General features: G+C 52.1%; 11 protein-coding genes across 11 annotated transcripts; 5 read left to right on the top strand and 6 right to left on the bottom strand.

Moving 5' to 3' along the window:
* Positions 1-1,890: 1,890 nt before the first annotated feature.
* On the bottom strand, positions 1,891-3,658 carry HER10_EVM0002208 (isochorismatase). Its single transcript, XM_035471929.1, has 2 exons — positions 3,232-3,658; positions 1,891-3,106 (listed from the first exon to the last, which is right to left on the bottom strand). The coding sequence occupies exons 1-2, from the start codon at positions 3,295-3,297 to the stop codon at positions 2,477-2,479; spliced, it is 696 nt and encodes a 231-aa protein (XP_035336957.1). The 5' UTR covers positions 3,298-3,658; the 3' UTR covers positions 1,891-2,476.
* An 890-nt stretch (positions 3,659-4,548) lies between these two features.
* Positions 4,549-6,849, top strand: HER10_EVM0002942 (S1/P1 Nuclease). The gene is made up of 3 exons (XM_035472633.1): positions 4,549-5,428; positions 5,501-5,592; positions 5,647-6,849. The coding sequence occupies exons 1-3, from the start codon at positions 5,197-5,199 to the stop codon at positions 6,241-6,243; spliced, it is 921 nt and encodes a 306-aa protein (XP_035337010.1). The 5' UTR covers positions 4,549-5,196; the 3' UTR covers positions 6,244-6,849.
* Positions 6,850-7,246: 397 nt separating this feature from the next.
* HER10_EVM0001230 (uncharacterized protein) lies at positions 7,247-8,393 on the top strand (the record flags this gene model as incomplete). The annotated part of the gene is made up of 2 exons (XM_035470985.1): positions 7,247-7,578; positions 7,674-8,393. 2 exons carry the CDS (start codon positions 7,247-7,249, stop codon positions 8,290-8,292), a joined length of 951 nt encoding a protein of 316 aa, XP_035336876.1. The 3' UTR covers positions 8,293-8,393.
* A 600-nt stretch (positions 8,394-8,993) lies between these two features.
* Positions 8,994-10,965, top strand: HER10_EVM0002522 (FAD dependent oxidoreductase). The gene is made up of 2 exons (XM_035472228.1): positions 8,994-9,140; positions 9,203-10,965. Exons 1-2 carry the CDS (start codon positions 9,019-9,021, stop codon positions 10,881-10,883), a joined length of 1,803 nt encoding a protein of 600 aa, XP_035336979.1. The 5' UTR covers positions 8,994-9,018; the 3' UTR covers positions 10,884-10,965.
* A 122-nt stretch (positions 10,966-11,087) lies between these two features.
* On the bottom strand, positions 11,088-11,806 carry HER10_EVM0000682 ((Trans)glycosidase; the record flags this gene model as incomplete). Its single annotated transcript, XM_035470452.1, has 2 exons — positions 11,088-11,642; positions 11,783-11,806. The coding sequence occupies 2 exons, from the start codon at positions 11,804-11,806 to the stop codon at positions 11,088-11,090; spliced, it is 579 nt and encodes a 192-aa protein (XP_035336831.1).
* A 696-nt stretch (positions 11,807-12,502) lies between these two features.
* HER10_EVM0004216 (uncharacterized protein) lies at positions 12,503-15,249 on the top strand (the record flags this gene model as incomplete). The annotated part of the gene is made up of 5 exons (XM_035473868.1): positions 12,503-12,671; positions 12,737-12,869; positions 12,931-13,159; positions 13,214-14,699; positions 14,789-15,249. 5 exons carry the CDS (start codon positions 12,503-12,505, stop codon positions 15,247-15,249), a joined length of 2,478 nt encoding a protein of 825 aa, XP_035337107.1.
* A 671-nt stretch (positions 15,250-15,920) lies between these two features.
* Positions 15,921-16,817, bottom strand: HER10_EVM0010951 (TRI15; the record flags this gene model as incomplete). The annotated part of the gene is made up of 1 exon (XM_035480395.1): positions 15,921-16,817. The coding sequence occupies one exon, from the start codon at positions 16,815-16,817 to the stop codon at positions 15,921-15,923; it is 897 nt and encodes a 298-aa protein (XP_035337670.1).
* A 774-nt stretch (positions 16,818-17,591) lies between these two features.
* On the bottom strand, positions 17,592-19,308 carry HER10_EVM0003275 (uncharacterized protein; the record flags this gene model as incomplete). Its single annotated transcript, XM_035472957.1, has 6 exons — positions 17,592-18,105; positions 18,163-18,447; positions 18,511-18,628; positions 18,684-18,870; positions 18,942-19,148; positions 19,180-19,308. The coding sequence occupies 6 exons, from the start codon at positions 19,306-19,308 to the stop codon at positions 17,592-17,594; spliced, it is 1,440 nt and encodes a 479-aa protein (XP_035337040.1).
* Positions 19,309-20,759: 1,451 nt separating this feature from the next.
* HER10_EVM0010990 (uncharacterized protein) lies at positions 20,760-21,318 on the top strand (the record flags this gene model as incomplete). Its single annotated transcript, XM_035480433.1, has 2 exons — positions 20,760-20,779; positions 20,853-21,318. 2 exons carry the CDS (start codon positions 20,760-20,762, stop codon positions 21,316-21,318), a joined length of 486 nt encoding a protein of 161 aa, XP_035337671.1.
* Positions 21,319-21,584: 266 nt separating this feature from the next.
* HER10_EVM0008953 (uncharacterized protein) lies at positions 21,585-24,221 on the bottom strand (the record flags this gene model as incomplete). The annotated part of the gene is made up of 2 exons (XM_035478458.1): positions 21,585-23,894; positions 23,943-24,221. 2 exons carry the CDS (start codon positions 24,219-24,221, stop codon positions 21,585-21,587), a joined length of 2,589 nt encoding a protein of 862 aa, XP_035337495.1.
* Positions 24,222-25,404: 1,183 nt separating this feature from the next.
* Positions 25,405-26,240, bottom strand: HER10_EVM0011133 (uncharacterized protein; the record flags this gene model as incomplete). Its single annotated transcript, XM_035480571.1, has 1 exon — positions 25,405-26,240. Exon 1 carries the CDS (start codon positions 26,203-26,205, stop codon positions 25,405-25,407), a length of 801 nt encoding a protein of 266 aa, XP_035337685.1. The 5' UTR covers positions 26,206-26,240.
* Between the last annotated feature and the right edge of the window lie 707 nt (positions 26,241-26,947).

Genomic DNA, 26,947 nt, shown 5'->3' with positions numbered 1-26,947 from the left:
TCCACTCGTTGCTCTTCGCTATTTCGCTATATGGATAGGCAATGTGCCATACTATGTAGCTCTGCTGTTAGTCTCTGCGATTTTTCGGTCAGAGAGTCTAAAATTGTCGTAGGAGAAGCACGAGTGGAAAGACTTCGTTCTGCAGAAGAGATCAACAGCTGAGACCCAGCTAAATCAGCCTCAAATGCAGTTTGCTCGACTTGAAGGTGTGGTGTTTGCTTGATGATCTGAATGTTTGCTCCCCAAATGTACCCATCTTATCAGCTTATCAGGCCTGATTGAGACATGCAGCACACCTCGCTTCCAAATCGGATAAGCCGATAAGGCACCTCCAGATCAGCCACACTTATTCGTATCTTACCTTTGGCATAGAATACCCTACTCTGGTGCCTAATTCCAATGGAAGTCTGGTCTGACCTTGTGAACTTGTCAAGACTCTCAAACTTCCAAGAGCACCGCCGCCTGTTCGCCGCGTCATACCTACAAACACGGGACCTGCTGCGACAATTCTTCAGCTGCTGTGCCCCGAAGAGACGGATGAAGCAAAGTAACCACAGACACAGCAGGGACGGTGGTAAGGCGTCGTTCGGTGCCTTGGTTCCATGTGTCGAGGGCTAGGCGGGTTGCTGCATCTGTGCGCCGTGCGGCCTGCGTCCTTCTGCGTGGTTAAGTCGCTTCTGGAAGACCGCATTTTACTGTTGAATTGCGTCGAGGTGAGAGGAACGTGGAGCTACCTTAAGGTACCTTAAACAAGCCAAAGTGAAACCTGAGCTCAGATGAAGATGGTGAACTGTGTATCACTGGGATTGGTTTCCTTCGTTTTCCTACCTTACCTCAGGTATTCTCCGTAGCCAAGTAGTTGCAGATGCACCTCAGTGCCTTCCTCGATACATGAAAGAAAGAGATACATGGTAATTACATGGAGTCTTCCTTCCATTTCCAAATCGAATGAGAATTGACACCTGCAAAATGTCCCGATTGGGAAAGGCGGCTTTGATTGGAATTGCGGTGGGTCTCCCGCTCCTGCAGCAGTGCAACGATGGTGGATGGCTCCTTCCTGCTGCTTTTCGTTGGCACTGCATTTTGCTCTTGCATTTGAGACGCCGTTTTTCTCAAGTTCCTTGCTAGAAGTTTCCCAATTCCGTCGGGTTGCAAAACAATTCAATTCAACTCCGTTCATGCATCATTTTGGACTTACGTTATCACGGATAGATAACTGTGCCGCATGAGCCTCACCTGCGACATCTCACTGCTGGTACGAAAGATGACTCTACTCAAATTCCTACCTTAGTCTCACGATTGGCAAGACCCCTTGTCGAAAACTCTTCCGTCCCCTGCCAGCCTCCCCAGATGGAGAAATGCCACTCAACATGGCCATTCATCCAGATTCTAATGCCCAGATGGGAGACAAGAGACTTTTCTCTGCCCTCTTCCAGCCTTCTCAAAGTCTCTAGCCTCTCTCGGACTATCCCCTCTCGCGGGCCTGATCTGATAATGAGGGAAGCACGAAAACTCCCCCTGTCCACTTAACTTGAATCCCCCCTCCTCCCGGTCCTTTCTCATGTTATCTTGACGTTTCCGGATCTTGGTGGGCATCAGCGGGTACAGCCCGGCGGTGAAGCTCCAGTCACGGTCAAAGGTTCGTCGCCAACGTCCATCAACGTCAGATCTGTGCAGCGAACCCCTGGCGATCTCCCTGTATTTTTCTTGCCTTGTTCCCCGTCTTTGTTTCTTACCTGGCACCCACGCTCCCCGAGCCTTGTCAGTGGCCTCCTCACTGGCTCCCCGAAAGTCTGCGCCTGCATAGACCAGCTGAAGGTCCCGAGTCTGCCCTTTCCCCTGGGCCTTGCTGCTCTGTCGCGGGGCCACGGATCCCTCGCGACCCGCCACTATCCAAGCATCGCTGACCACGTCGACGACGGCACAGCAAGTCCTTGTAACTCTAAACTGAGAATGTCTACGAATACGCTATGGATACTCCATGCTGTCAGTCAATTCTGCTCGCTCGCTGTTACGAACCAAACCCGAAGAGTAGGCAAGCTACTTTGCTAGCTTTTGTTGACGAGCTACAATACCTAGCTTTGGCCTTACTAAAGGCAAGAAGTCAATCCCAATCTTAAACATGCCGACAAAGAGGAGAGCACAGATTAGGTACGAATCCATAACCGTTCCATCGTTACCAAGCTACGTAACCTCTCACATCGCCTCAAGCTATCCATGCGTGCGAATACAGCACCTTTGTCACCGGGGAAGAGCTGTGTCAACGCATGTGCCCAAAGCATACACCATTGAAGCTGATGCTGGTAAACCCAGCTCGGCGGTTCCCCAAACGCCGCCAGTCTTTGAAACAACATGTATCCCGAACTCATCGCATAACCTATCTTGGAGGGAACACGGAAGCATCGTTGGCCTCTGCTCTGGAGGTTTCGGTGTCAAAGTCATCAGACGGCTTTTGAGTACAACGTTGATCGGCCCCTCATCCCCGTCCAACCGCTCCAACCCTACGGACCTCCGGGCCCTCCATGCTGATAATCTTGACTCCGCTGGCCTCCAGGGCGCCCTTGCACTCGTCCCATTTCTCAGCGTCCACCGGTCTGGTACCCTCTTCCACGATGAAGGTCCGGAACCCCTCCTTCTGGGCATCCAGCGCGGTACACTTGACGCAGTAGTCACCAGCCAGACCGACCACATAGACGTCCGTGACGCCCTTGTCCTTGAGAGAGGCCGCAAGCCCGCTGTCGGATACTCTGGGTGCTTGGAAGGGGTCGTAAAAGACGCTGTACATCTCAACGTCCTTATTCTGGCCCTTTTCGATAACAGTGTCAACGGCCGAGGCATCTAGCTCCGGCACCAGGGCTGCGCCGGGCGTACCCTGTACGCAGTGCACTGGCCACAGGCGGGTGTGGAATGTCTCGGCGCTGTTGCGCGGGTTGACGATATCGATGGCATCGACAAAGGGTTGCTTGCCATCGTGGTTTGATGCGAACGAAATGTGGTCTTGGGGATGCCAGTCTTTTGTGGCAATCTTGATCGTAAACGGTAGGCGCAGTAGTGAGTTGACAACTGGATGAATGTCGCGGCCGTTGGTCACGGCAAGTGAGCCGTTCTCGAGGCGATATCAGTCTCACGTATTCTAAGCAGCGAGACGAGAGCTTGCTTGAGGCTTCACACCGCGAATGGGCCAACATGTGTGACGAACTAAGAAGTCAGACTTCCATCCCAGGTACTTACAGGCGGGCAAAAGTCTTCTTGAAAGTCAACGACGATCAGCGCTGGTCTGAATAGGTCCTCAGACATGGTGGCTGATGCTTAGTACCTAGTCGTTTGCCGTGGTTCTGGGGGCTGTCGAAACGGCTCGTTCTGGCTGTGTGGCTGGGCGGATGAATGAGTCAAGGGTCGACCAGTCAAAGTAGGTGAAGCGTCTTAGGCTTGACAGCAAGGTGGTGGCTTGTGAGATATCGTGTGTCGCGTGCTGTGCATCGAGGCAGAGGGGTAATTAGATGGGTGCGGAATTCGTGATGGCATCAATGATAACGTCAGCTTTCTTCGCCTGCTTATCGCCAACGGCGGGGAATTACTTCACTGGAGTGGTGGGAAACATGGTCTGTGATAAGTGACTCTAGGAGTCCTTGCAGCCAAATTACAGGCTTTGGGACGCTATTGGCAGGCGCAAATTGCAGCAGCCCGATATGCGGCAGCTGTTCAAACTTCAAAGGACGGGACTCTGGGGTCACCTATCCTTATCGGGCGGTCTTGGGTCAGGCTTATCTTATCTTTGCTTATCTTCCTTACCTTAGATACCTAGGTACCTAAGGCAAGCCCCAAACTGGGCAAGGCATCCAAACATGCCAAAGTTTCCGTACGTGAGTAGGTACCTAACAACAAAGCTTTTGCCCAGTGGACTCCCAACTCCAACTCCAAAGTGCGATGCAACTACAAGATTAACACCCACCAGCTTGATTCACTCACTCGCTGTGGATTATCCGTTGATGCCGTCTTCATCCTGGACCGAGTAGGAACTGGTTCCTCGCAGCTTCACACACAGCACACCATCGGCCTGAGGTGCCGGGAGCCATGTTGATGTGAGGAACCCCTGCCATGTCCCGGGCATTCCTACGTGCCAGGACGCAGGCACTTGGGAGTCTGGTAATGGAGGGCATCAATGCGCCACCCTCCAACAGCTGAAGCTGAGCCAAGCCCGCCTCGGCAATGTCAGCGCTCCAGTCTTGACTCTCTGGGAATCCTGGGTCTAGGAGCTTGTCTCGCCCTCCACAGTCCACCAGCGGCTGATGGCGCCAATCGTCCACCAGTGCCACCCCACGGGGGATCTCAATGACCACTCGGAGGCAGACGTTGTGCTAAGTTTCGAGACGGCTCATTGGTTTGTGGCCGAAGCTGTGAGACATTGATTGCGCATCTTGAGCAGTTGCTGAATGATCTAACAGCTACCACCAAATGTTGGCCAACACTTCGAGGCTCAGTTGTAGCAGGCAAGGCAAGATAGGAACAGCTACAGATTACATCCTCGGCAAATGGTATCGTTTGAGTCAAGCATCTGCATACTGCGTACTGTGCCAGAATGCCCCCCGGGCCGTCAATGGAGATCCGAGCTCGGCCGGGACAGCTGCTTCGGTACGCAGTTGGGCACTCCGTTTGCCGGCTCATTCACCCTGACAATCGTTTCCCAAATATCCTCAGCTCGCCGATCGAGACGCCATCTTCATCCAATACTCAACGGATTCAGTCCGCACACAGGCCAACCGGCAGAGTCTGGCACCAGGCTGGCACGACTGGCACGCCAATCTGTTGGCAAAGCTCTCAGCTGTCCAGTGTTCACACCTCGCCAGTATAGCTCCCCTCAAGCTGAGTCGTGAACAGAGAGCTCCTGTCCCGATTCTGGACCTGCGTCTCAGCCCTGCTGTGTCCCTCTCCAATCAAAAGCACCAAATGGCCGTTCAACTGCGGAAGTCTCCGAGAGCTGCTGCCGCCGTGTCTCGACGTGCCACATCAGACGGCAGCCAGCCACTTCAGAGGTGACAGCCCAATAGTGCGATGCAACGGGTTAGCCTGTCGCACAGGTCACTGGCTGGAGGGGGACCGGCGATATCTGATAAGAGCTCCAAGCTCCGCGTTTGCGTCGCAGGTTGCTAAAGAACCGACAACGCTCTTACACATACATCTTCAACATAACTGAAGATGCGTCTCTCTACTATTCTCCTGGCCGCGGCCGCCAGACCGGTCGTTTCTTGGGGCAATGTCGGTCACCGTACCGTCGGATACCTCGCCGAGAAATACTTGACTGATGAAGCCGCCGCCATCTACGGAGACCTGCTCGCCAACGATCGCAACTATGACTTCTCCGATGCTGCGACTTGGGCCGATACGCTCAGAGGCCATATGGGCTGGGCAAGCAAGTATCACTACATCAGTACGCATCCTATCCCTTGGCCATGCCATAGCCACGGCCAAAAGATTGAAATGCCTGCTCACAACTTGCCAGATCCCCGCGATGACCCCCCTAGCATGTGCGGCATGAAGTACCCTCAAGACTGCCCATCCAGCGGCTGCATCATCTCCGCCATCACAAACTACGTAAGAACCACGCTTGCATCGCAAGAATCATCATGACTGACCTGCTCGGGCCAGACATCTCAAATCCTCGATACGAGCCTCCCCCACATTGACCGCAAGAACGCGACAATGTTTGTAATACACTTCCTGGGCGATATCCATCAGCCCCTGCACGCCACAGGTCTCCTCCGCGGCGGCAACGACATCCGCCCCGTCTGCTGGCGCCGCCAGCCCAACCACGGCGTCTGCAACGGCCCCATGAGCCTGCACTCCGTCTGGGATTCGCAGATCCCGCACCGCATCCGCGGTCTGCCGCCGCACCTGAGCATTCCGCAAGAGAAGGTTGCCGCCGCATCATGGGCAGCCGACCTCTATCAACGCCAAGAGCAGGCGGGTGTCAACGCAACGGCCGGGCAGTGCATTGATCTCAAGACGGGTTCGTGTGCGTTGGGCTGGGCCACGGAGTCGAATGCGTACGTCTGTTCGCACGTTCTGAAGAAGGGCCTGGCTTGGTTGAAGTCGAATGACCTCAGCGAGGGGTACTTTGATGAGAACTGGGAAGTCGTCGATGAGGTGATTGGGAAGGCGGGCGTGAGGCTGGGAGCGTGGCTGAACGCTATTGCCGAGAGATTATCTGCTGAGAAGGAGGAGCCCGTGTTTGAGGATCTTTGAAGAACCAAACGGGCTTGATCCCAGGGCATGGCGTCCAGGCTTGATGTCAACATCTGAGGGTGATACTTGGCGGGATCTGCTCTCCTGCCAAGCGCCGGCTTGGAAGTCCAGAGACTTGCTCGCATGTCTTATATTAGCAGTCTTCAATCGAGAATAGAGGGAATTCCGTGAAACACGCCATCGAGCTGCTTCTGGTTCCTTCAGGACCAGGGAATACGACGCTCGTGACTTACATCCCACGGAACGTATGATTGTAGCCAAGTTGAAGCGGTGCTCAGCAGCTTACTGACCATGACAGGTATGGGAAGCTATGTTTGGCCCTTGACGGCATGAAGAAACGATGAGAGCTCATACTCTTGAACGGCATCCCATTGTATTCTTTGCTAAGCGGTTGGTTGTCATCGCTTCTGCTTTCCATATAATTGAGCGGCCACCGATCATTCTTTACTTCGTGACTGTGGGTAATGACATCGTCCCGAGCCAAGACTCGGTAGGCGATGAATAACCATCAGCCTCTATTAAGTCTTTTCCTACCTATCTAGACTTGCCAACTTAGGAAAGCTGGCGTTAATAAGAGCAGACAGACTCATGAGACCTAGATCCCATGAACCGGCGGTAACGCCAGGCCGTCATCTTAAGTGTATTATCATCTTTTCTATCAGATGTACTAGCAAACAAAAGTGCCGGCCGAGGCGTCGCACACAAGTGTGGTCAATGTCACTCCAGAACTCAGTTGCCGGGACTCAAAGTTGGAGTCGACGGGTTGAACGCGGGGTCGACAGGCATTTCGCAGGATGCTTCGGCCAAGTTGATGTTTTGTCGATTAGTGATTACTTACATGCAGTGATGAATATGCCGAGGCTCCCCCCGCGAACTGCAGACGGGAGACATATAAGTAGAATAACTGGAATTAGCGGCAGTGGATGTTTGCGTTCCATCGTCCACGGCAATTTCATCTTTCATAGCAAATCATAAGCACACATAGAACAGATTCACAAAAACAATGGCAGCCTCCTCAAACGAATTGCCCGAGTCGTATGCCTCGTTCAACTACGATGGCCTACTCGTCTCCCATGTCCCAGCGAGCTCCCCATCCGTCACAAAGGTTATCATGATCACCCTCAACCGGCCCAAAAAGTACAACGCCATGAAGGGAGATATGTTCACCGGCCTCGAGGTGATCTTCAACACCGTCAGCGAGGACCCGCGGGTTCGCGCGGTTATCATCACGGGAGCAGGCAAGGCGTTCTCTGGAGGCGCGGACCTGGATGTTGGGTTTATGGGTATGGTGGCCCTCAAGGAGACGGAGGAATCAATGAGGGATTTCAGAGATTGGTGAGACTTGCCTGACTTCAAAACCAGAGGAACAGTGATCCCACAGAATGCTTAACGCGAAATTCGGACTGATGCATACTTCACTCTTCACACAGGGGCGGACGTGTAGCGCTGGCAATCTCAAACTGCAAAAAACCCACCATCGCCGCCGTCAACGGCCCAGCCGCGGGCGTCGGTCTGACCATGATTCTCCCGGCCACGATCCGGGTAGCCTACGAAGGCGCGCGGTGCGGTTTCCCCTTCTCCCGGCGCGGCCTCGTCCTCGAATCCTGCAGCGCCTTCTTCCTCCCGCGCCTCATAGGCCTTTCGCGCGCCAACCACGTCGTGGCGACGGGGGACATGTACCCCGTCACGGATCCGCTTGTCAGCGGGCTGTTTTCAAAGTTTTTGCCCTCGCCGGTAGAGACGGTAGAGTATGCGGTGAGGTTGGCGGAGGATCTGGCGGAGAATACGTCGTTGGTGAGTGGAAAGCTGATGAGGGACATGATGGTATATTGTCCGGCATCCCCTGAGGGGGCGCACGTGTTGGATTCGAGGGTGTTCGTGCAGCTTGCTGGGACGGAGGATAATGTTGAGGGGGTGAAGAGTTTCTTGGAGAGGAGGAAGCCCGAGTTTACGGGGACAGTTGATCGGGAAAGTGTTCCGTTTTGGCCTTGGTGGGATAGGGATGACGGGCGGTTTGTGAGGCAGTTGCAGAAGGCTGCTAAGCTTTGATGAGAGGCTCTGCTGAATGGGTGATGAGAGTGAGCGGTGAGAGTGAACGGTAAGATTGAATGGCGAGAGTGAGTTGAGACATATCGTGTAATGCTGTGAACTTGGGCAAGATAAGCAGATTGAATTGACAGCCAGGATCGGGAATTCATACACGTATCTAAGCATTTCACTGCCTCTTGAACGAACACCTTCACTTGAGTGTTAACAAAAGCTATAGTGGGGTGATTTCTGCATTGTGTTAGTCTGGACGAGAGATTCGACAAGTTCATGGTACGGCTGTTCATGTGAAGAACATTTCGTCTTAAGCCCCGAACTTTCGACGTGGTCTAGAACTTCACCCTTGAGTAGCTCAAAGCTCTCTCATCGTGATGAAGGTGAAAAAGAGTGACACGCTCATGTTTACATGTGAGCGCACGAGGTGTGACAGGCTTCGTCCAGCGCATCCGCTAACGATTTAAGCACCGTGACACCCTAGTCCCGATCTTTAGGATCTTCTTGGGGGTGGATCCCCCGGATCGATCGCTAGTTGCTCCCCTGGGCGCAGTGGGCGCAGGTGAACAACAAAGAGGCGCTTTGCGGGTGGTGACCTCATTAAACTCAATGTCACAGCGTCATAGACGCCATAGCTACACATTTCTCGTCCCATATTTGACCCGCACGCGTCCGCATACCAGCTGGGATGGCTTTTTTGATGTGGTGGGATAACGAATATCTCCTTTGACATTGATGGCATCTCAAGATCCCAATCGTGACCTTGAGCAGAACGGCTCCAAAACCATGTCGCAAAACGGAAATACAGGCAAGGATGGGCGAAAGAGGGTTCTCGTTGTCGGCGCCGGTGCTGCTGGGTAAGTTAGATAATTGAGAAAGACGATTGGCATTTGCACAGCGAGAGACTCACACGTTGCAGCATGTCGACGGCGTACCATCTCTCGAACCACCCGGACAAGTTCGATGTGACCCTTATCGACTCGGTCGATTACTGCGGAGGACAGGCCTTTTCGATGCCTATTAACAAGGAGCGCCACGGCGCGAGCTGGTTCAACCAGGGTGTACAGGGCGGCAGCTACATCTTCCACCACACGTTGACCATGTTCGCCCGCCAAGGCTACCACGCGGATCCCGTCAAGCTTCAAGTCTCCTTCGGTAAGGACGATAAGTTCTGGACCAACGTCTTCCCGACCGAGTTCATCGAGAAGCACCAGGCCGAAGTTCGCAGACTGGCCTTCATGCTGAAGATCATGAGGTGGTTCGAAGTCTTCTTCGCATTACTGCCGTTGAAGATTGTCTTTAAGCTATTCCGATTCTCGGACGAGTTTACCAATGTCGTGGGATTGCCCATGACTGCTCTCTTCCTTGGTACTGGTAACGCGACGCCAGAGGTGCCCGCCATCATGCTGGAACGTCTTTGTACTTCGCCAACGTACGGAATGTGGTACCCCGCCGACCCGAATAGCGTCGCCTCCAATCAGCCGCCCATGGTCGTCTTCCCCAACTTTACCGATTTCTATACCACCTGGAAGAAGGATCTTGAGTCTCGAGGCGTGACTGTTCGCTTGTCGACGGAGCTCACCGAGGTTGTCCACCGCAACAAGCGTGGCGTCCTCGTCAAGACCAAGCCCCGTACCCCTGTGGAAGACGGACATAACCCCGTTGGCGGCGACCCAGATGCAATAGAGTCAGAGGAACACTACGACGAGATCGTCATGTGTGTCCTTGCCGACACCGCTAAGAAGATTCTGGGCAAGACCTCATCATGGCGCGAGCGCAAGGTGCTCGGCTCGGCTACCTTCTCCGACGATATCACAATCACTCACAACGATGCCGACTATATGAAGAAGTACTATGAGAACTTTTACGATGAGAAGAAGGCCGTAAAGACACTCGGCAAGAAGGGCGAGGTTGACGAGTCATCCCGCCTTGCGTTCGCCAAGGACAACTTCAGACCCATGTACTACATCCGCATGTACGACGACGACCTCTCCAAGCTGGAGATGTGCTTTGACACCACCAACTATCAGTCCCAGTTCCCCGACAAGGTTCCCTTCGAGCAGCATGTCTTCCAGACCATCTACCTGAACAAGGACCGCGACCGCAAGCACTGGACCGACAGTGAGATTGACAAGGACAAGATTATCCGCGCCGACTGGTGGCATCAGCTTTGCCACACGTGGAAGCACTACACCTTTGTCGTGCCGTGGATGATGTTCCTCCAAGCTAAGAAGCGCGTCCGTTTCGCAGGCTCATGGACTCTGGTCAACGCGCATGAGGTCGCCATCATGTCTGGTATTGCTGCCGCTGTCGACATGGGCGCAGACTACCCCGAAGACTTGGAGCACGACAAGTTTGCGCTCTTGTGCTTTAGGCTGTACTACCTGCTGGCCTACGGAAAATGGTATCGTCGAAAGTTCAAGGACAGCAAGAGTCAGAAGGCCAAGGATGGCGCGAGCTGGGCTTCTGGGTTGTATGGAAGTGTGTACAAGGGGCCTGGTGTTGCTGAGCAGGAGAGGTCGGTTTGGAGAGAGGAGGTCAAGGCCGGGCGGAGCACGGAGAATCTGGCGGATGGTAATAATGGGAGGAGTCAGCCTTAGAGTTGAGCATGGGGTATATGGACATAGAGTCTGTTGTAAGACTATACTCGAAATGTGTTAATCAAAGCTAGTTGTTTGCCCGACATGAGGCCCATGCAAGCCGGATGATGGTCTCGATCGACATAATAGTTGCATCGGGAGGCATTCTCCCTTCACACATGACGATGATATGAGGGAAAATATCATCATCAGCAAGACTTAACTTCACTCGCAGATGGGCACATTCGGGAACTTCAAAACTCCCATGGCAGACCCGAATGCGGCTCCCGCCGTACAAGTGCCAAAACACGGGGCTTCACTGGAGCCAACCTTCACAGCAGGATACCTCTTGTCGTCCACCACAAGCTGCATCCCGCACCCGAGTGTTTCCCAATACGGCCCGGAGTCTTCAAAATACGCCTCCACTCCGCACAGCATAAACGAGACCTTGTTCCGGGCCAGGTCGCACGCACCCTCAGTGTTGATTTCGTCGACACGGACCGAGTCCCGGCCGCAGAGATCATCGTGCTTGAAGGCGACGTAGCCAAAGTCGTTGTTGCCTTCTATACAGACACCTACCCAACTCGCGAAGCATATTTCGCCCGAGGGCGTCGGCTCGGGCTCAGGTTCCTCGATGGCGGTGGGCCCGGGGGTACAGCTGGGCAAGCCGGCGCAGTCCATGTCGTTGCGCCCCACGATGGAGCAGACCTTGCATGCGGCCGTCTTGGCCGTCTTGGCCGTCTTGGGCCTCTCGTTGACAGGGTTGGTAGTGATGATCGGCTTGGTGGGATAGCCGCAGGTAAGTATCGCCCACGGCCTGGCTCCACCAGATGTCAGGATACAAGTAGAATAATAGTTAGAAAGACGAAGGCGCGCAAGGGCTCGACACACAACCTCGCTGCCTTGCGGCGGTGAATTACCTCCGCATCGGCAACCTCAAGCATAGTCTTCTCTACAGGGGATGTTCTTATGTCAGATATGAATTTTAACTTCGCTCGCTTGCTGGCTTGGCAAATCATGTAAGCCGATGTGCATGTTCAGGTGAGCCAGCGTCGTCCAGATGAGGCAAGCAAAATCAAGATGCATTTAATTTAGACGCTATATTCCATGGAAGCAGATATCTTCGATCCTCAGCCCACTCCAGACACCTCATGATTCTTTTGACCCACTCTTCGTGCTTGACAATGGATGCAGCAGTCCTGGTTCTGGCCCATGACTGGCTCTGGCTGCGAGGAGATCAGGGCCTTATCGGCTCTGAATGCCATAAGTAATTTGGCATTTATGGAAAACAAAAGCAGAAGATATCGCAGAGCATTCATTCTAGCTAGGATATTGATTAGCCAAGACAAACTAACGAATGACCTAATATCTCACTTCAACCATGTTCTGCTACGCTCTCTTAGGCAACTGCTCTTGATAGCCCATATTTCGGAATTGACAACGAAGGCTCAGCAAAGATGTGAAGTCTTCCACCTCGCAACAAGCTGCCTGTCTATCGAAGTCTCTATATATAGGTTGTAAGAAGTGAAATATATAAATTGTGTCCCCGTTGCTGGTTACTCCATTTAACGTAATCGCCCAAAAGCAAACTGTTAGATTCTCGGCAAAGGACGCTGTTCTTCGCATTTATGTCGTTATCCATGTCATCGCGAAAAGGGCAACGTGCTCTAGCCAAAGCCGCTTTCTGGCTCCTTGGAGCAGCACTTGTCTCGCCCTCTCGTGCTCTTACGCTGAGACAAACTGCTGAACCCCCTACGAAGCTTCCAAAATGGGCTACGGAAAACGATCTTCGCCACCAGCCAGCTCTTGGTAAGACAGCTTCTTACAATAGCGCTAGTAACTACTTGTTCTCCAACTGCTAACCTCCCTTTAAGACTTTGATGGGAATGGTTGCTACAATGTGCCTGCTATCGGCTGCGACAAGCGTGTTTCTGAGGGGTTATACGAAGGCAGTGGCGAGTGGCAAGGCTGTCGTGACGAGGCCGATCTTGACAACTCCAACGTTTAGTAAGTCAGCTCCTCGACAATCATTCACTCGACTGTTTAATGCTGACCAGATTGGCTGTAGCTCACGGCAGCGATGTAACAACGGCTGGTGTGCCTACATGTACGACTACTACTTTGAGAAGGACTATGCTGTCGGACCCGGTACTGGGCACCGCCATGACTGGGAGCATATTATTGTCTTGGTTCCAGATGACAGCACCGTACAAAAAATAGTATGTGCCTCGGCACATGGCGGTTACGACTGCAAAAATGCGAACGAGGTGCGATGGCACAATGAAGTCCATCCCAAGGTATGACAGTAACTCTGAACCCGTGGTAGCTCATCGCCTAACGTGTATTGATAGATTGTTTACCATAAAGACGGGCCCTCAACACATGCCTTCCGATTCGCGAATGCTGCGGATGACGAGTTGGAGAATCACAAAAAGGAATGGCAGCTTGCTGATTTGGTCAGTTGGAACGGGTTCCCTACGTCGGATCATCGCAATATTCTGGAGAACCATAATTTCGGAAGTGCAAGTTTCGGGATCGGCCATCAGTTTGCGGACAATTTGGGGAAACTCGTCGACTGGCAATGTAGCAAGCTCGCTAACGGTCAAGTCATTTGCACCAATCCTCTTCTCCTGATTGAGTTTGACAAAGACATCGACGAGGGCTCGCCTGGCAACCTACCTCCCAACAACGGATGCAATCCTCCCTCTGACCCTGAGCCCGAGCCTGAACCTGAGCGACCAGACCTGCGTGTCTTACCTTTAGGAGACTCGATTACCAACGGCTTCGGTAGCAGCAGCGATGCCGGGTACCGCGGCTACTTCTACAACCTCGCCACTGAGGTTCACAACGTTGTTGACATGATCGGTTCCGTTCGGTCAGGCGATGCCGAAGATGCCGACCACGAGGGCCACAACGGCGCCATAATCGACGAGATTTCCGGGTACGCAGAGCGCGTTCTCCCACAGCGGCCTAACGTTGTTCTGTTGCATGCGGGCACCAACGACATGGGCAGCGATGCCGGTGCAGCAGGAGCTGTCAACCGCCTGATGAGCTTGGTTGACATGATTATCGCCAAATGTCCTGATGCAACCGTGCTCGTGGCCCGCATCATACCATCCACCTCCACAAGCATGCAAGCTCGTACCAACGCCTTTAATGACGGCATTGAGAATGCTATAAACGCCCGCGCGGACGATGGCAAGAAGGTGCTACTTATTCGCATGGACGAAGCTGTCAGCACGGCGGATCTAATCGACGGGCTGCACCCCAACGACCTAGGCTACATTATCATGGCCACTAACTGGTGGAACGGCGTGCAGCGGGCATTCGAGAACGGCTGGATTGAGGATCCTGTTGCGGGTCAGCCTCCGGACAACGGCGGTGGCGGTGTCGTGTGCGGGACGGTGCCCACCTGGATCCCTCAGGGCACAATCGCGTCTGGCGGTGGGCTCGGAAGCGCGGCCCTCGAGAATAACGTCACTGGTGTCTTCATGGCGGACATTGACGGCGACGGGCGGGACGACTATCTCCACGTCAGTGAGAACGGCGAGGTTTACATGTACTGGAACATTGGCAAAGCTCCCGACGAGGGTCCAAATGCTGGTAAGGTTCAGTGGCAGTCTATTGGCGTTATTGCAAGTGGTGGCGGGGCACAGGGACACCAGGTTCACTTTGCTGATATTGATGGTGATGGTCGTTCCGAGTTTATCTGGGTCAAGGATTCTGGATCTGCGACGGTGTGGTGGAATAGGGGCTTCGCCTCTGATGGCCAAGTCAAAGTTATCTGGGGTCCAGGCGCCGGCGAAGAGATTGCCACGGGCATTGGAGACGGCCAAGGTAAGTCACTAGTTGATTTGATTCACTGCCTTTTCTCTGGTTAAACTTGGTGTTTGAAGTGTTAAACTGACCTTACTTTTGATGTACAGGTGTGCGCTTTGCTGATATGAATGGCGATGGCAAAGCGGACTTCATCCACCTCGCCGACAATGGCGCGGCTACCCTATACATCAACCAAGGGCGTCGCGAAACAGGCGGCTGGGGATGGTGGAACTGGGGCGTGATCGCTAGTGGAGTCGGCACCAGCCGTGAGAACATTCGTTTTGCCGACTTGAACGGTGACGGCCGTGATGATTACATCGCCGTTGATAGTGCTACAGGCGGGCTGAATGCGTGGTATAACCGCGGCCCGCAGAGCCAGAACTGGGCTGCAGTCGCTCCCTTGGTGTGGTGGAACCCGGGATCAATCGCTTCCGGAGTAAGTTATTTACCAAATTGGTCAACCTCGAATATGGTGACCTTTGGGGACTTGAATGGAGACAGTAGGGACGAGTACTTATACATTGGAATCGAAGATTCGAGTGTTTATGCATTCCTGAACGGATGCTGAGAAGTAAACGCAACATTCTAGATAAGTAGTTCTCATATCTATACTCAGTATCTGCACTTCAGGAATGATACTTCACTCCTGTCTTCCAGGAAGACCAAGGCAAGATAGCTGAGCGATGAGAAGTAAGGAGAAGTCCAGTCTCTTTCCTCCCCGATGACCTCAACTAGAGAATCTTCAAGTCGGCGACTGGACCTGCAAAAGGTGGATGTCGCGCGCGTCGACGGGCGCACTTGCGAGGGGCTGCGGACGAAGGCCTCGCTTCTTAGTTTGCAAGCCCGCCAGGAGATTCAAGGCAAGATGGCCGAGCGGTCTAAGGCGCTAGCTTCAGGTGCTAGTCAAGTAATTGGCGTGGGTTCGAATCCCACTCTTGTCACATTTCTTTTGCTTTTTGAACCTATGCGTATCTATGTACGTCAATTCATCATTTTGACACAAAAACAGCTCTTGAAACTCATTGTGGATGGCTTTGAAGACATATTCAGAGTTGGCCCTGAACATCGGCCGGCCAGCAACGGCTTTGTGCCCCACTTATGCCGAGTCCGGGCTTCCGCTCCGATCCAGCACTGTTTCCCGTGCGGGAGTAATGGTCTCCTATACTCCAGCCATGATACAAGCAATAGCAACGTTATCGAATAGGGTGAAATCGGTTGATACATATTGTAGGCAGGCCCTCATCTGGCCTTCATTTGAATCTTAATCTTCTGCGCCATCTGCTCGCTGTTCCAAGTCTCTTGCTGTTTCTTCGCCTTGGCTACCAGAGCCCTCTGTTGCGGGAGTGGCAAGTGCGACAAGACCTGTCGATCGGCTACGCGAAGCGTGGCTAATCGCTTCTCAAGAATTCTGTCCCGCTTGTCTGCTGCTGCCGCTAGATCCTTTTTGCTATTACCACTTGCTGTCAAGGCTGTCGATTTGTCTTCTCTTGGTGAACCTTTACCAACCAGCAGTGAGTCGCTGGCTTCCCTCTGGCCTTGAGTAGGCTTCCGGTGATTTTTAGCTTTCTTCCCATTTCGATGCGATACGACCTTTCCAGATGCCAACTCTCTGCTGTCTTCGTCCGAGTCGGCGAAACGCCGGCATCCGAAATTGTCCTCGCTGTCTCTGCCACAACTAAAGCCGAGATCATAAAAGTCTCTAAACTCTGAGTCTGGTTTACCAATTTCGATCCGACAATGTGACTTGCCTGTCATGTGCTGCCGAACGGCCTGGGCGGTGTTCCTGACGGAACCGCAGTAGAGACACTCCTTGTACTCGACCATGACGAGATGACAGTATTTGACCAACGTCTCCAGGTCTACTATCAGACTTTCGGGATTCGGTATAGAGAGACCATGGCGCTTCTGCATGTGCAGCATGCTTTCTGCGAATTCTGTGCTGAGCTCATTGCAAAAGAGGCACTGGCTGGGGTTGAAGACTTCCTGGGGCGCAGTGTCTTCGCCGGATGATTCGGTGTCGTATTCGCCCACATCCGAGTCTGAAAGAGATGCTTCTTGAAGTCTTTGACTGAGAAATACAGTGGGGTTCTGGAGTTCGGCGACAGGGATCGACCGCGAGACCGATAGTTCTGACATGGTGAGATAATGGAGGCTCCTCGAGCTATCCGATGAGTGTATCTCTCGGCTTGCTGGATGTCTAACACCTGAGCAACGGTGAAGATGATACAGGGTCTTGGTCGTGCACAAGCTGATAGAAATTGGGACTTCATAGCCGTTCTCACCGGTCTTATAAACTGCGGTCGAAATACAATATCCACGAGCACAAGGTCTAGACCCAAGTTCGTTGGATGGAAGGAAGAACGAATGGCCCAAGAACGCCGCTGAAGTGCTTCACGACCTTCCTATTTGCGTAAGTCGCCGTATGACTGCATAAGCAGTGCTCAAAGAGGCAGTGGAGTGGCGGGGATAGCTTTGAGGACCAACCAACAGGTCTTTCATCGTGTCGCTTGTAGGAGATTACCAACAGAACAGACTAACTCATATTCGGCCAGCTGAAGCTCTTAGTATACCAAAATATGCAGCGAATGTGGGCAAGACAGGATGTCACGATGGCGCATTTCAGTGTTGCTGTTGGGAAGGGTTCTCTTCAATTTTCGTAGCGAGATATTGAACGGAGTAGAGCTACATCTAGAGACTGAACACTGTAGTACAGTGCAAGTCCATGTTAGACTTACATTACCAGCGCGATTTGGAATCAGGTTTGCATGTATAGCAACATGCAATATCATGGCATTGATACTTCAGGTAGTCAAGTGCAGAAGTTGAGCTGGATCATCATCCTCATAACAGTTCTTGGAGCTTTCCACATATTAAGCCAAATTGCCTAAAACTATACAAAGCCAAACGTGATTATCTAGAAGGCTTAATGACGGGAAGACTAGCACAAGGCCAGGAAGGGTTGGTCTCTGGCTTGCCAAACTCCACATTGCCAACAATGGTGTAAATGTTGTTGCAGAGCGGCATCTTGACGTAGCCAGGCACGCGAATGCCATTTCCAAACCACAAGCTAGATCCCTCGCTGGGCTGGATGTTGGTGTAATTCATGTTGAAGTTGTTGTTCATCCGGCCGCCCTCGACCCAGCCTCCATACACAGCGGCGACGATGTCTTCCTTTGTGACACCACCCCACTGCTTGCCATCCATGGTGTCCGTACCGAAGAGAGCGGAGAAGGGGTTGTTCTCACTGGGCCTGATGGAGGGGTGACCAATGCTTAACTCGACCCCCTCGTTCCTGATGTCGAGCAGGTAAAACAGAGCGCCGTTGTAGCAGGCAGCAGCTCTCTCGTGCGAGTCGGCAGGCAAGAATGGCCAAAGGGAATCGTCTCTCTCAGTCTTGCCCATCTTGCAGGGGAGACCGGTTTGGCTGGTCCTACGTATTAGTGACGTTTCGTCGAGGGACGTTCGGAAATGGGCAACATACAGGACAAAGGGTCTCCGAGCCGAGGGGACAGTCTCCCAGGCGGCCAGCATGAGGTTGGGGTAGAAGAGCTTCTTGATCACCTTGGACATCTCCCTGAAGTCAATGTCGTCGGGGGTGGCAGACATCAGGCCATTGTCCAGCGCGGCTGTCAAGAACTTAATCGTGGCGTCATCTCTTGGGGTGAAGATTCTCTTGAGGTACTCGACCTCGGCCGCCTTCCAGCTGTCAAACACATCGCCCATCATGGCAGACAATGTTCCGTAAGCGGGCTTGGGTGAAGCACCTCTGTTCGCAGGTGTCAGTGCTCCAAATCTTCGTGAGCAACCATGTATGGAGGTTGAGACTTACGGAAGCAGGAAATCCTTTCCGATGGCCCAACTGGTGAAGATCGTGTAACTGCTGGTTGTGGTGATTTGAGATCGCATTGTCTGGGTGAGAAAACTCTGGAACAGCGTAGAGTACACAACTTTTCGAGTCGTTAGCTTTGAAAACGGTAGAGGGTGCTTCTGAGGGTGACTAACAGATGTTGTTAGTGTAAGCTTGCGCAATACCAACGACTCCGTAGATGACGTTGAGCATGATTCTTTGCATTCTTGCGGATGAGTCGCTCTCCGCAAGAGGAACAGAGAACTTCTCGGCAAAAAGACCCATCTCGGACTGAATGTCCATCTGTGCCTGGTCAAGAGCCTCGAAGTAACGGCGGTGGAACTAAACCAGCTGTTAGTCACTATTCATATGCCTACGGCATGTAATGTCTCTCAATGGAATATAGAACTTACTTGGTGCATCTTGGAGAAGGAGTTGAGAATCAGATGACCAGCAGGGTACTTGGTATCCTCGCACGTCAACGAAGTTGAGCAAGGCACGTCAAGCAGCTGCGTGCATCGCCACATCTCCGGGCCGCCGAGGTACCACGACGCGAACTGACTGAACTCGAACTTGACCTCGTTCGGGCCAGAGTCGTACTCCTTCCAGGCCTTGAGCACCTCAGAGAGCCTCGGTGGCGCCGGCCGCCGCCCATCGCTTGTCAGGCAAAGCCTTTGCATCGACGACGGTGCCTTGGCACTTGACAGTCTTCCAGTCCACAGCGGCGGCGGCTAGGGCCGTGGCTGAGGATAGCCAGACGGCTACAATTGAGAGGCGCATTGCAAGAAAGACGACGTATGAAGACTGAAGGAACGTGACCGGTTGCGAAGGAGCTCTACCTGCAAGTACCAGCTGGATTGAAGGCTGCTGGTGGCTGACGAAGTCTTATACATTCCTCAACAGGCGTCTTCGTGATGGGCAGGAAGTAAACACGGGATTCTAGGGTGACAACAAGTAGCGCATGTGGGATACATCCTCAGGTCGTCCGCGACATTTTCGTCGCGAAAACCTAAATGAGGCGAATTGTGGAAATGAGGTCTGCAGTGATTGACGAGACTTCACGATTGTCTCTTCTACGGAGGTTGCCGAAACTTTGATCGAAATCTGATTAGATGTGATTTATCACTTTGACTCTGCTAATCTCGGTATCTGATCGGCAATAAGGCAGAGTGCTGGGTGCGGGAGTTACAACAAGGATGGGGGCTGCTTTGAAAAGTTTATCTGGACTGTAGTACAGACATTGACCAAGAGATTGCTCGTCAAGCTTGCTTGCATCTCTATTAGAGAGAATGTGTGCTATTGAAGCGTTCCATTACTGGCAAACATTTTCGAGAGATGGTCTTATTTACGACTGGCGCAGGTCGACTCTTTCATACTTCTGTATCTTGGAGTCAACCTCTTTGTTCTAGTGTGATGGCACTTCGAGGTACCGGGAACATGAGCTTTCACTATTGTCAGTCTCAGGAACATCGTCATATTCCTCCCTGCTAGGCTGTATCTACAGCAGAAAGTGGAATGTTGAAACTATCCAGGTGCTCGCGCTCTTTTTGGAATATAACGACGAATCACTTCGTGACTAAGTTGATCACACATCTGGGCAGAAAAAGGCATTTCTCTCGCCCCTTCGCTTACCGCATGTTTCGCTAACCTTCTCAATCTTCGCTGGGTTGATCGCGGTATTAAGAGCAGATCGCTGATGGGGCCAAGCGTTTTTACGCTTCTTTCAAGTCTGTGCTTCTGTCAACCATCAACCAGAAATGTTGCCAAGACAAGATTGAAAAATCAAAAAAGCTTGTTATGGGCATTTCGCCCTGCTATCGGCCCAAGCATGAGCTGATTTCTCGTAGGTAGATCCAGATTAACAGTATTGTTGGTTTGATGCCCGGTATCTCTGCACCCTGATGGTCGAAAACTTTGTCTTACCGGGATTGGCCTCTCCGTTGCAGAGAGCCCGAACATCTCTCGGAAATGAGCGCTGCTATGCGACAATGAGGCGGACCATGGCTGCGAAGAAGAGGCGGAAGCGGGTGGGAGAGGAAACTCACGGAGACGGAGCCGACACGAAGGGAACCAGCCAACTAAGACTGGCAAAAGATTATACATATAATAGAGCTATGCTGTGACCGGACTTCTTAGCCTGTGGCCAGTTGTCTAGTCCTCCCATTCAACCCATCGATCACTTGGCCGAGCTTCTCCATTGAACAACTTGTAGTTCACAGACCAAGATCGAGATGTTGCTTTTCACGAAAGCGTACGTTGCCCTCGACGATCAAGCACACATGATGCATATAGGTTCAAGAGAAACCTTGCTAATATCACTTCAGAAACCTCTGGGCCTGTCTGGCTCTGGTCCAGCTATGCTCTGCCACCGCGATTGATGTCACCGGGCTCAGCCCTCGTGGTGCCTACCGCGACGACTCTGGGAGCTCAGACTGTCTTCAAGTTGGCTGTGATACCTCAGTCTGCGCCAAAGATCCCGTCGATGCCCTCGCTGTTGCATCGAAGGGAGTGAGCCTCATTTTGGGTCCCGACTGTGCTGGATGGGCTGAAGGTAGTCCTTCTGTAGTGCAGGGAGACAAGTCCTGTCCTGCGGGAACACAGCTCTACCGTGGAGACTTGAGGGTTTGGCGTGCGTGGAACAACGTTGGGAAGAAGTTCACAACCACATTCGTCCCGTGGGAACAGTTCAAGGGTGCTACTTGCTGGGGCAGGAAGGATGTCACTTGCGTCAAGGGGCCAAAACAAGTCCCAGATCCAAACACTGGCTTATGCGGACCATGGGCTTTGTAAACTAGCTTCGGTTATCATTCGAAAAGCCGATGTGGGAGGTTATTCTGGGTTCAATCGTGTTAATCGATAGATACTTACCTCATCTCAATTAACGCTCCTGTCGCTCAATATCAAGATAGTATTAATGGCCATCCGAGAGACCAGTAGAGGTTGATCCATGAACACAATCTACTAAGGTATATTGAATGCACTCTCCGAAACCATGATGTGTGTCCACCGCAATAGTAGAGAACTTCCTATGGCGAGGCGGTTTGAGAATAAATACATCACCCACGGCCTAGCCGAGTATCAACTCTCACTCCGCCATAATGCTTCAAAAATCGTCCCCAAATAGGGGGAGAAGAATACATCCCCTCCCTGCCCTCTCGGGCTATGGGCCATAGAACGCGGGCGGCACCATCCTCCCAGCCAATGGGTCGCTCGCCGCCATAAGCCTGTTCAAATTCTGGAGCGGCGCTCATGTAGCCCGGATCGACAGTGTTCATGGCCACACCTAGCTTCCAAGCCGTCGGCGCCTCCGTCTCGGTAATCATATTCAGGCCAGCCTTCGACATGTTGGTATGGACGTGCTTGCCATGCTTGGCAGGGCTACGGTGAGCTGACTCGAAAATCCCTTCTCTCGACGAGACGTTGACGATGTGACCCCCTTTTTGCATCGAAGGTAGCAGCTCCCGGATCAAAATCAGAGGCACAAAAGTGTTGACGCTGTGTGCAGTGATGACATCCTCGTAAGGGATCTCCGAGAGCGACTGAACCCAAGATGATGGGGCTGGTGTCTCGGTACTAGATATTTGTAGCTTAGACATTGAGTCAGAAAGGGACGTGTTGTTGGGAGCTGATGGCCCAGCAATACTGTCAGAAACTTTTCCTGCTACACCGCCAGGAAGACGGTTGGCACCACCTCGTACTCGTGGTGAGTAGCCTTGGCGTACGACCACATCTTTTTCATCGTCTGACAGCTTTTCAAGCAGGAACCGCTCATGTTCAATGGCACGTTCCTCTTTTTCAAGGGGATCTGTAAGAGTCTGGGCGGCGTTGTTGATCAGATAGTCAAGCTTCCATCCTTCTTGCTGTAAGATTTCCTTGATGCTTTGAACCAGAGCGAAAGCATCAGCTGCTGCTCGGAAGTCCGCCCCAATTATCCTCAATCTCTGAGCCCACTCGCCAAAATCTCCCTCCTGTCGGTATCGTGAGAGGGCGTCTTCGGGATAACGTGATGATACGATGACAGCAGCGCCACAACGAAGCAGCCGCAGGGCGGTGTGGAAGCCGAGATTGACACGCCCGCCAGTGACGACGGCGGTCTTATCCTTGAGTGACATGTTCTGGGGTAACGACAAAGCTCTCTCCGCGAGGTTGAACTCTCCACAAGGAATGCACATCGATCCCAGCTGTGCATGCGGTTTATCGAGAACCATACGGCAGACGTAGCAACTTCGTTTGCGACTGCTCATTGGCATGAGCCGGTGCAACCGTTCAGGCGGATCATCGTTAGCGGCCATCGAAGGCGTATCGGAGAGTCTCGTCTTGATGGCCTCAACCATTTGCTCGAATAGTAGTTCTCTCATACTTATATCCAGGCTAGGCCAAAGGTGGGATGAAACTTCCCGAACATATGACGCGGGTATGTAAAGAGCGAGAAGGCTGGGCAGCTCTGTTTCATCTTTTGCGGCCTTTTTCGACAGGTCAAAATCATATCGTAATTGATTTGCGACGTTGTGAACTCGTGAATTTGCAATGAAATGTTGAAAGTCGGACGGTTCTAGAAGAACACTCGGGGGATCTTTGGCCATTACAGGAGGACTGGTAATTTTCCGCTCGGGGAAATGATGTGCAGCACTCTCCTTGAAACTTGAAGCTAGTTCGGGAAAACGACATTCCATTTGTTCAACGACACGCATAAAAGACTCAAGCCACTCTAGCTCCGCTGGAGTACTAGGCATGGCGTTCTTGTACTCTTGAAGCTTCTGCCCTTTGGTCGAACTCAAGCGCGGGAGGGTATCTCCGAGTGTGCGAATGCTTTGGATGCCGTCTCTCGTCTTCTGCAGGTCCAAAGAGTAGTCCAGCTCTTCATTGACAGCATCAAAGAGCTGGAGACACCAGTCATAGGGTACTAGTATCGGGTGAGCGTATCGAAATGACCATAGTGTGCGTCCCGATCTCCGAGCATACAGCCGTAGTTGCCGAGGAACATGAGTGATATTCTTCCGTGGGGTCTGAGGTGCCAAGGGCGTCTTCAGGTACATTGGGAACTGCTCGTAAAGATCGGCCAGGCGGTGGAGCTCTGATGTCTTTTCGTCATTGAGAAGTTTCTGTGCCTCCACAAGACGTGGAATGATTTCGACACAATCTTCAGGTTTCCAGCCTTTGGCGCGAAACCCCGCAACGGTCCGTGGATGTTGGAAGACTGTTGAATCTTTGGGGTTGGACAAATACTGTATGACGGCGTGAAGCTTGGTGCCACGATCCCAAAACTTTTCCTTGTGAAGTATCATCCTGGAGAAGGCGCGCACCAGATCATCCCCAAGAATAACCGTGAGGGGTGGCCAGACCATCGGCACCATAGAGGATGAATCCTTGGCGTGTAGAGGCCTGAATTCGGAGTTCGGCTTCGTCGCCATAACGAGCTGTCCCTCTGACAACAAGGAGAGTCTGTTTAGAGCTATCCAGGATTTCGCCAAGTGATCAAGGTCTTGATTGCGGAGTACCGCCCATGCTTTGCTGTTACTGAGAGCTGACTGAAGGGATGTGCCGTAAGGAGAATTGGCTCCATACTGAGTTCCTAGAAGGTCGAGGATACGATGATATGGGAGGTCGGCGAGAACAGGCTCGATAAGCTCAGCCGGAGTTACCGAGAGCTGTCGGGCGATTCGAACGAATCTTTGAGGGAGTAGGTCATCCATAGTGGATATGAGAGCTCATCATTTAATCCATATGGAGGAGGTGAAATCGGGCAAACAGAGTCCAGATTGAGTCAACAGATTGAAGTCTGGCTTATTGACGTTGTCTACCTTACACACAGTAGCCCTGGGGAGTTGAACGTGATTGCTATTGATATACGATCTGAATGGCGTCAAGTAGTGGAGATGTAGCAGTAGAGGTGACTCGACGATGAGGTGAGAAAGAAAGGAAGCCAAGCCCATCTCCAAGTTTCTATTGGCTGCGATGATTTGACGGTGTAGAATGCTTACTTTCATGGAGGGAGTCCGCATCGGGGAAATGCGCAAACCCCTGGGATGACGGTGCTGACGGCTGCTGCCTAGCGTGGAGAAAATTGGCCTCAACAGCACCATGAGATTGAAGGGCGCAAGTGGGAGCAACAGGCAGTTGCAGATTTCCACGAGTCCATTTCCCAATGTGCTGCGGGTTGCCAACATTTCGGGCCAGACTAGATCATATGCAGTCATTCGAGACGGCAGTCAAGATGTCAACTTGTAGAAATGCAGAGCGAAGGGCGCGAGTGAGTCAAATTAAGCTTGTAGTTTGATGCCCTGTCCAATTCAACCGCCTAATCGGAGCGTGCAGTAACACTGTGCTACCCTAACCAGACACTATGCATTTTCTCTGAAGCACATCCATTTGTCCTACATCAAATTAAGGGAGCTCTTGAACCGGATCTTTGGCCCATTCCTCAAATCTCTTTTCATGGCCATTGCCTGCTCAAACTTCAGGCTTGGTCAAGTCCTTCGAATCTATTTGTACACAATGTTGAAAAGAACAAATGGGGACGATGGCGTGAACCCCTTAATCAGCAGAACATAGATGACTGGACGTTTACCTAAGTTCCAATTGAATAAGACAGAGAGCTTAGTTGAGACCATTTACATAGTTCCACTATCGCGACGTTGGGCCGGTGGAAGCTCAGAAAGCTTGAAAGAAGGGCGCTTGCTTCCTGATGTAGGTAGCCAATGGAGTAAAAGACGCATGGGAAGAGGAGCAAGTTGCAACATGAAGCTCGCATTGCAGACATTTCGTTCATCACAGGGAAGATCCATTACTGGCAATCGTGTCAAGTTCTGGCTTTCTCATTTGATATATGCACAAACTTTTCCATCTCCGTCATTGCATCAAGGTCTAGAACTTCTCTCAAACTGTCTTGTGCTCAGCTAAAAGATCGACAAACTGGTCTATCTTTCGTTTCCTCGTTTCTGGACGTTTCGTCGTCTCGATCCGCCACAAGAAGGCATACCGCTGCGTCTTATTCAAAGCATCAAAGAACTTATTTGCCTCTTCGTTTCGGCGCAATGCCTCGGCAAAGTCTAAAGGCACTTCCATCGTGCTTGCAGAAGAGTAGGCTCGATCCCATCGCCCATCGGCCTTGGCGGCGTTAACCTCAGCCTGTCCAGCTGGTCTCATGCGTTCTGCTTGTGTCAGAGCCACAACTTTGTCAACGTTCCTCTTTGACCAGAGACTATTCTTCCGTCGTGGGGTAAACCTCTGGATAAAGTGCTGCTCGTCGAAGGCTTTGCGTTGCCCGTCGATCCAGCCGAAGCAGAGCGCCGCATCGAGGGCTTGATCATACGTGACTGTTGGCTTTTCGGCGTTCTTTTTGGAGATTTTGAGCCAAACGCCCAGTGCATTTTGGTACGAGTTCTCCAGGTAGCTCTCCCACTTGGAGTGATCCTCGAAGAGCAGGGTTGGGATTGACTCCGAGGCATTTGGTGGAATAGTTTCATTGCTAGCTGGTATATGCAAAGATTCCGCTTTGTCCTTGATCTCAGCTCGCAGACTTGCTCTGGTACGTCTCGGCATGGTCGTCGATGAGAACTTAGGCTGGGGGTGTCGCTGTGTATGGCGCCGGGCGAGAGGGCTGTGTAGCAGTGATCCTTTGCTAAACGAAAGACTTGTATGCAAAGACCTCAAGGTTGACATAAGAATTGTTTTCATGAGTAAGTAAGTCAGGGCCCATGGTTTGGCAGAAGTTAGATGTTGGTGGAAAGAATCTTTGGGGTTGGAATAAGGCACCTGGATTCCCAAAAGCCACCTTCCTGGCTCCAGGCTAGTCCACTTGGGGACGGCGGCTGCAGGTACCCATCTCCGCTACCGGTGTTAGGGGGTCGAGGGACGGGACCCTTACCATCATCTTGGTAATGAGTTCTTATGCCAATACTCCGTTTGATGTGTTTCCACATCGTGTACAGTTTCTTAAATTAAATGTCCACGGATGCAAGCTAGGTATAGATATGCAGACTTTCAAGTAATAGAATTGACAAAATCCGCCTGCTACTTGTTGTGTTTTGGAACTATGCCGGCATGTGTTTGTGTGTACACCTTAAATCCAGTCAGCTTCCGTATCTACTTGGAAATCGCCATAGTCTACGTATCTTCAAACGGTCAAACTCAACCAATACAGTGCCCATATGAATAAGCTTGACGTGTCGGACGGAACGAGGCAAATACATTTTGGTATCTTACAACCTTGCGGCTTCATTCTTGACACTCTCAGTTACCTCAGGCCTGTCGGGCTATTTTTCACTCCCGGTTCAAATCTTCAAAACCTATCTCCGAAAGCGAAAAAGGTGCCCGGATGGACTGATTTACATGATCTGTTCACGATGTTGGTGAGAACAAGACGTACCGGGTTGGAAGGGTGTCAAGACGGGAAAGGTTCTTGCTGCTGACCCTATAT

Source organism: Colletotrichum scovillei (genome assembly GCF_011075155.1).
Source record: "Colletotrichum scovillei strain TJNH1 chromosome Unknown Contig00002, whole genome shotgun sequence".
NCBI lineage: Eukaryota > Fungi > Ascomycota > Sordariomycetes > Glomerellales > Glomerellaceae > Colletotrichum > Colletotrichum scovillei.
The sequence above is the reverse complement of the archived record's forward strand: the minus strand, read 5'-3'. Positions and strand labels throughout refer to the sequence as shown.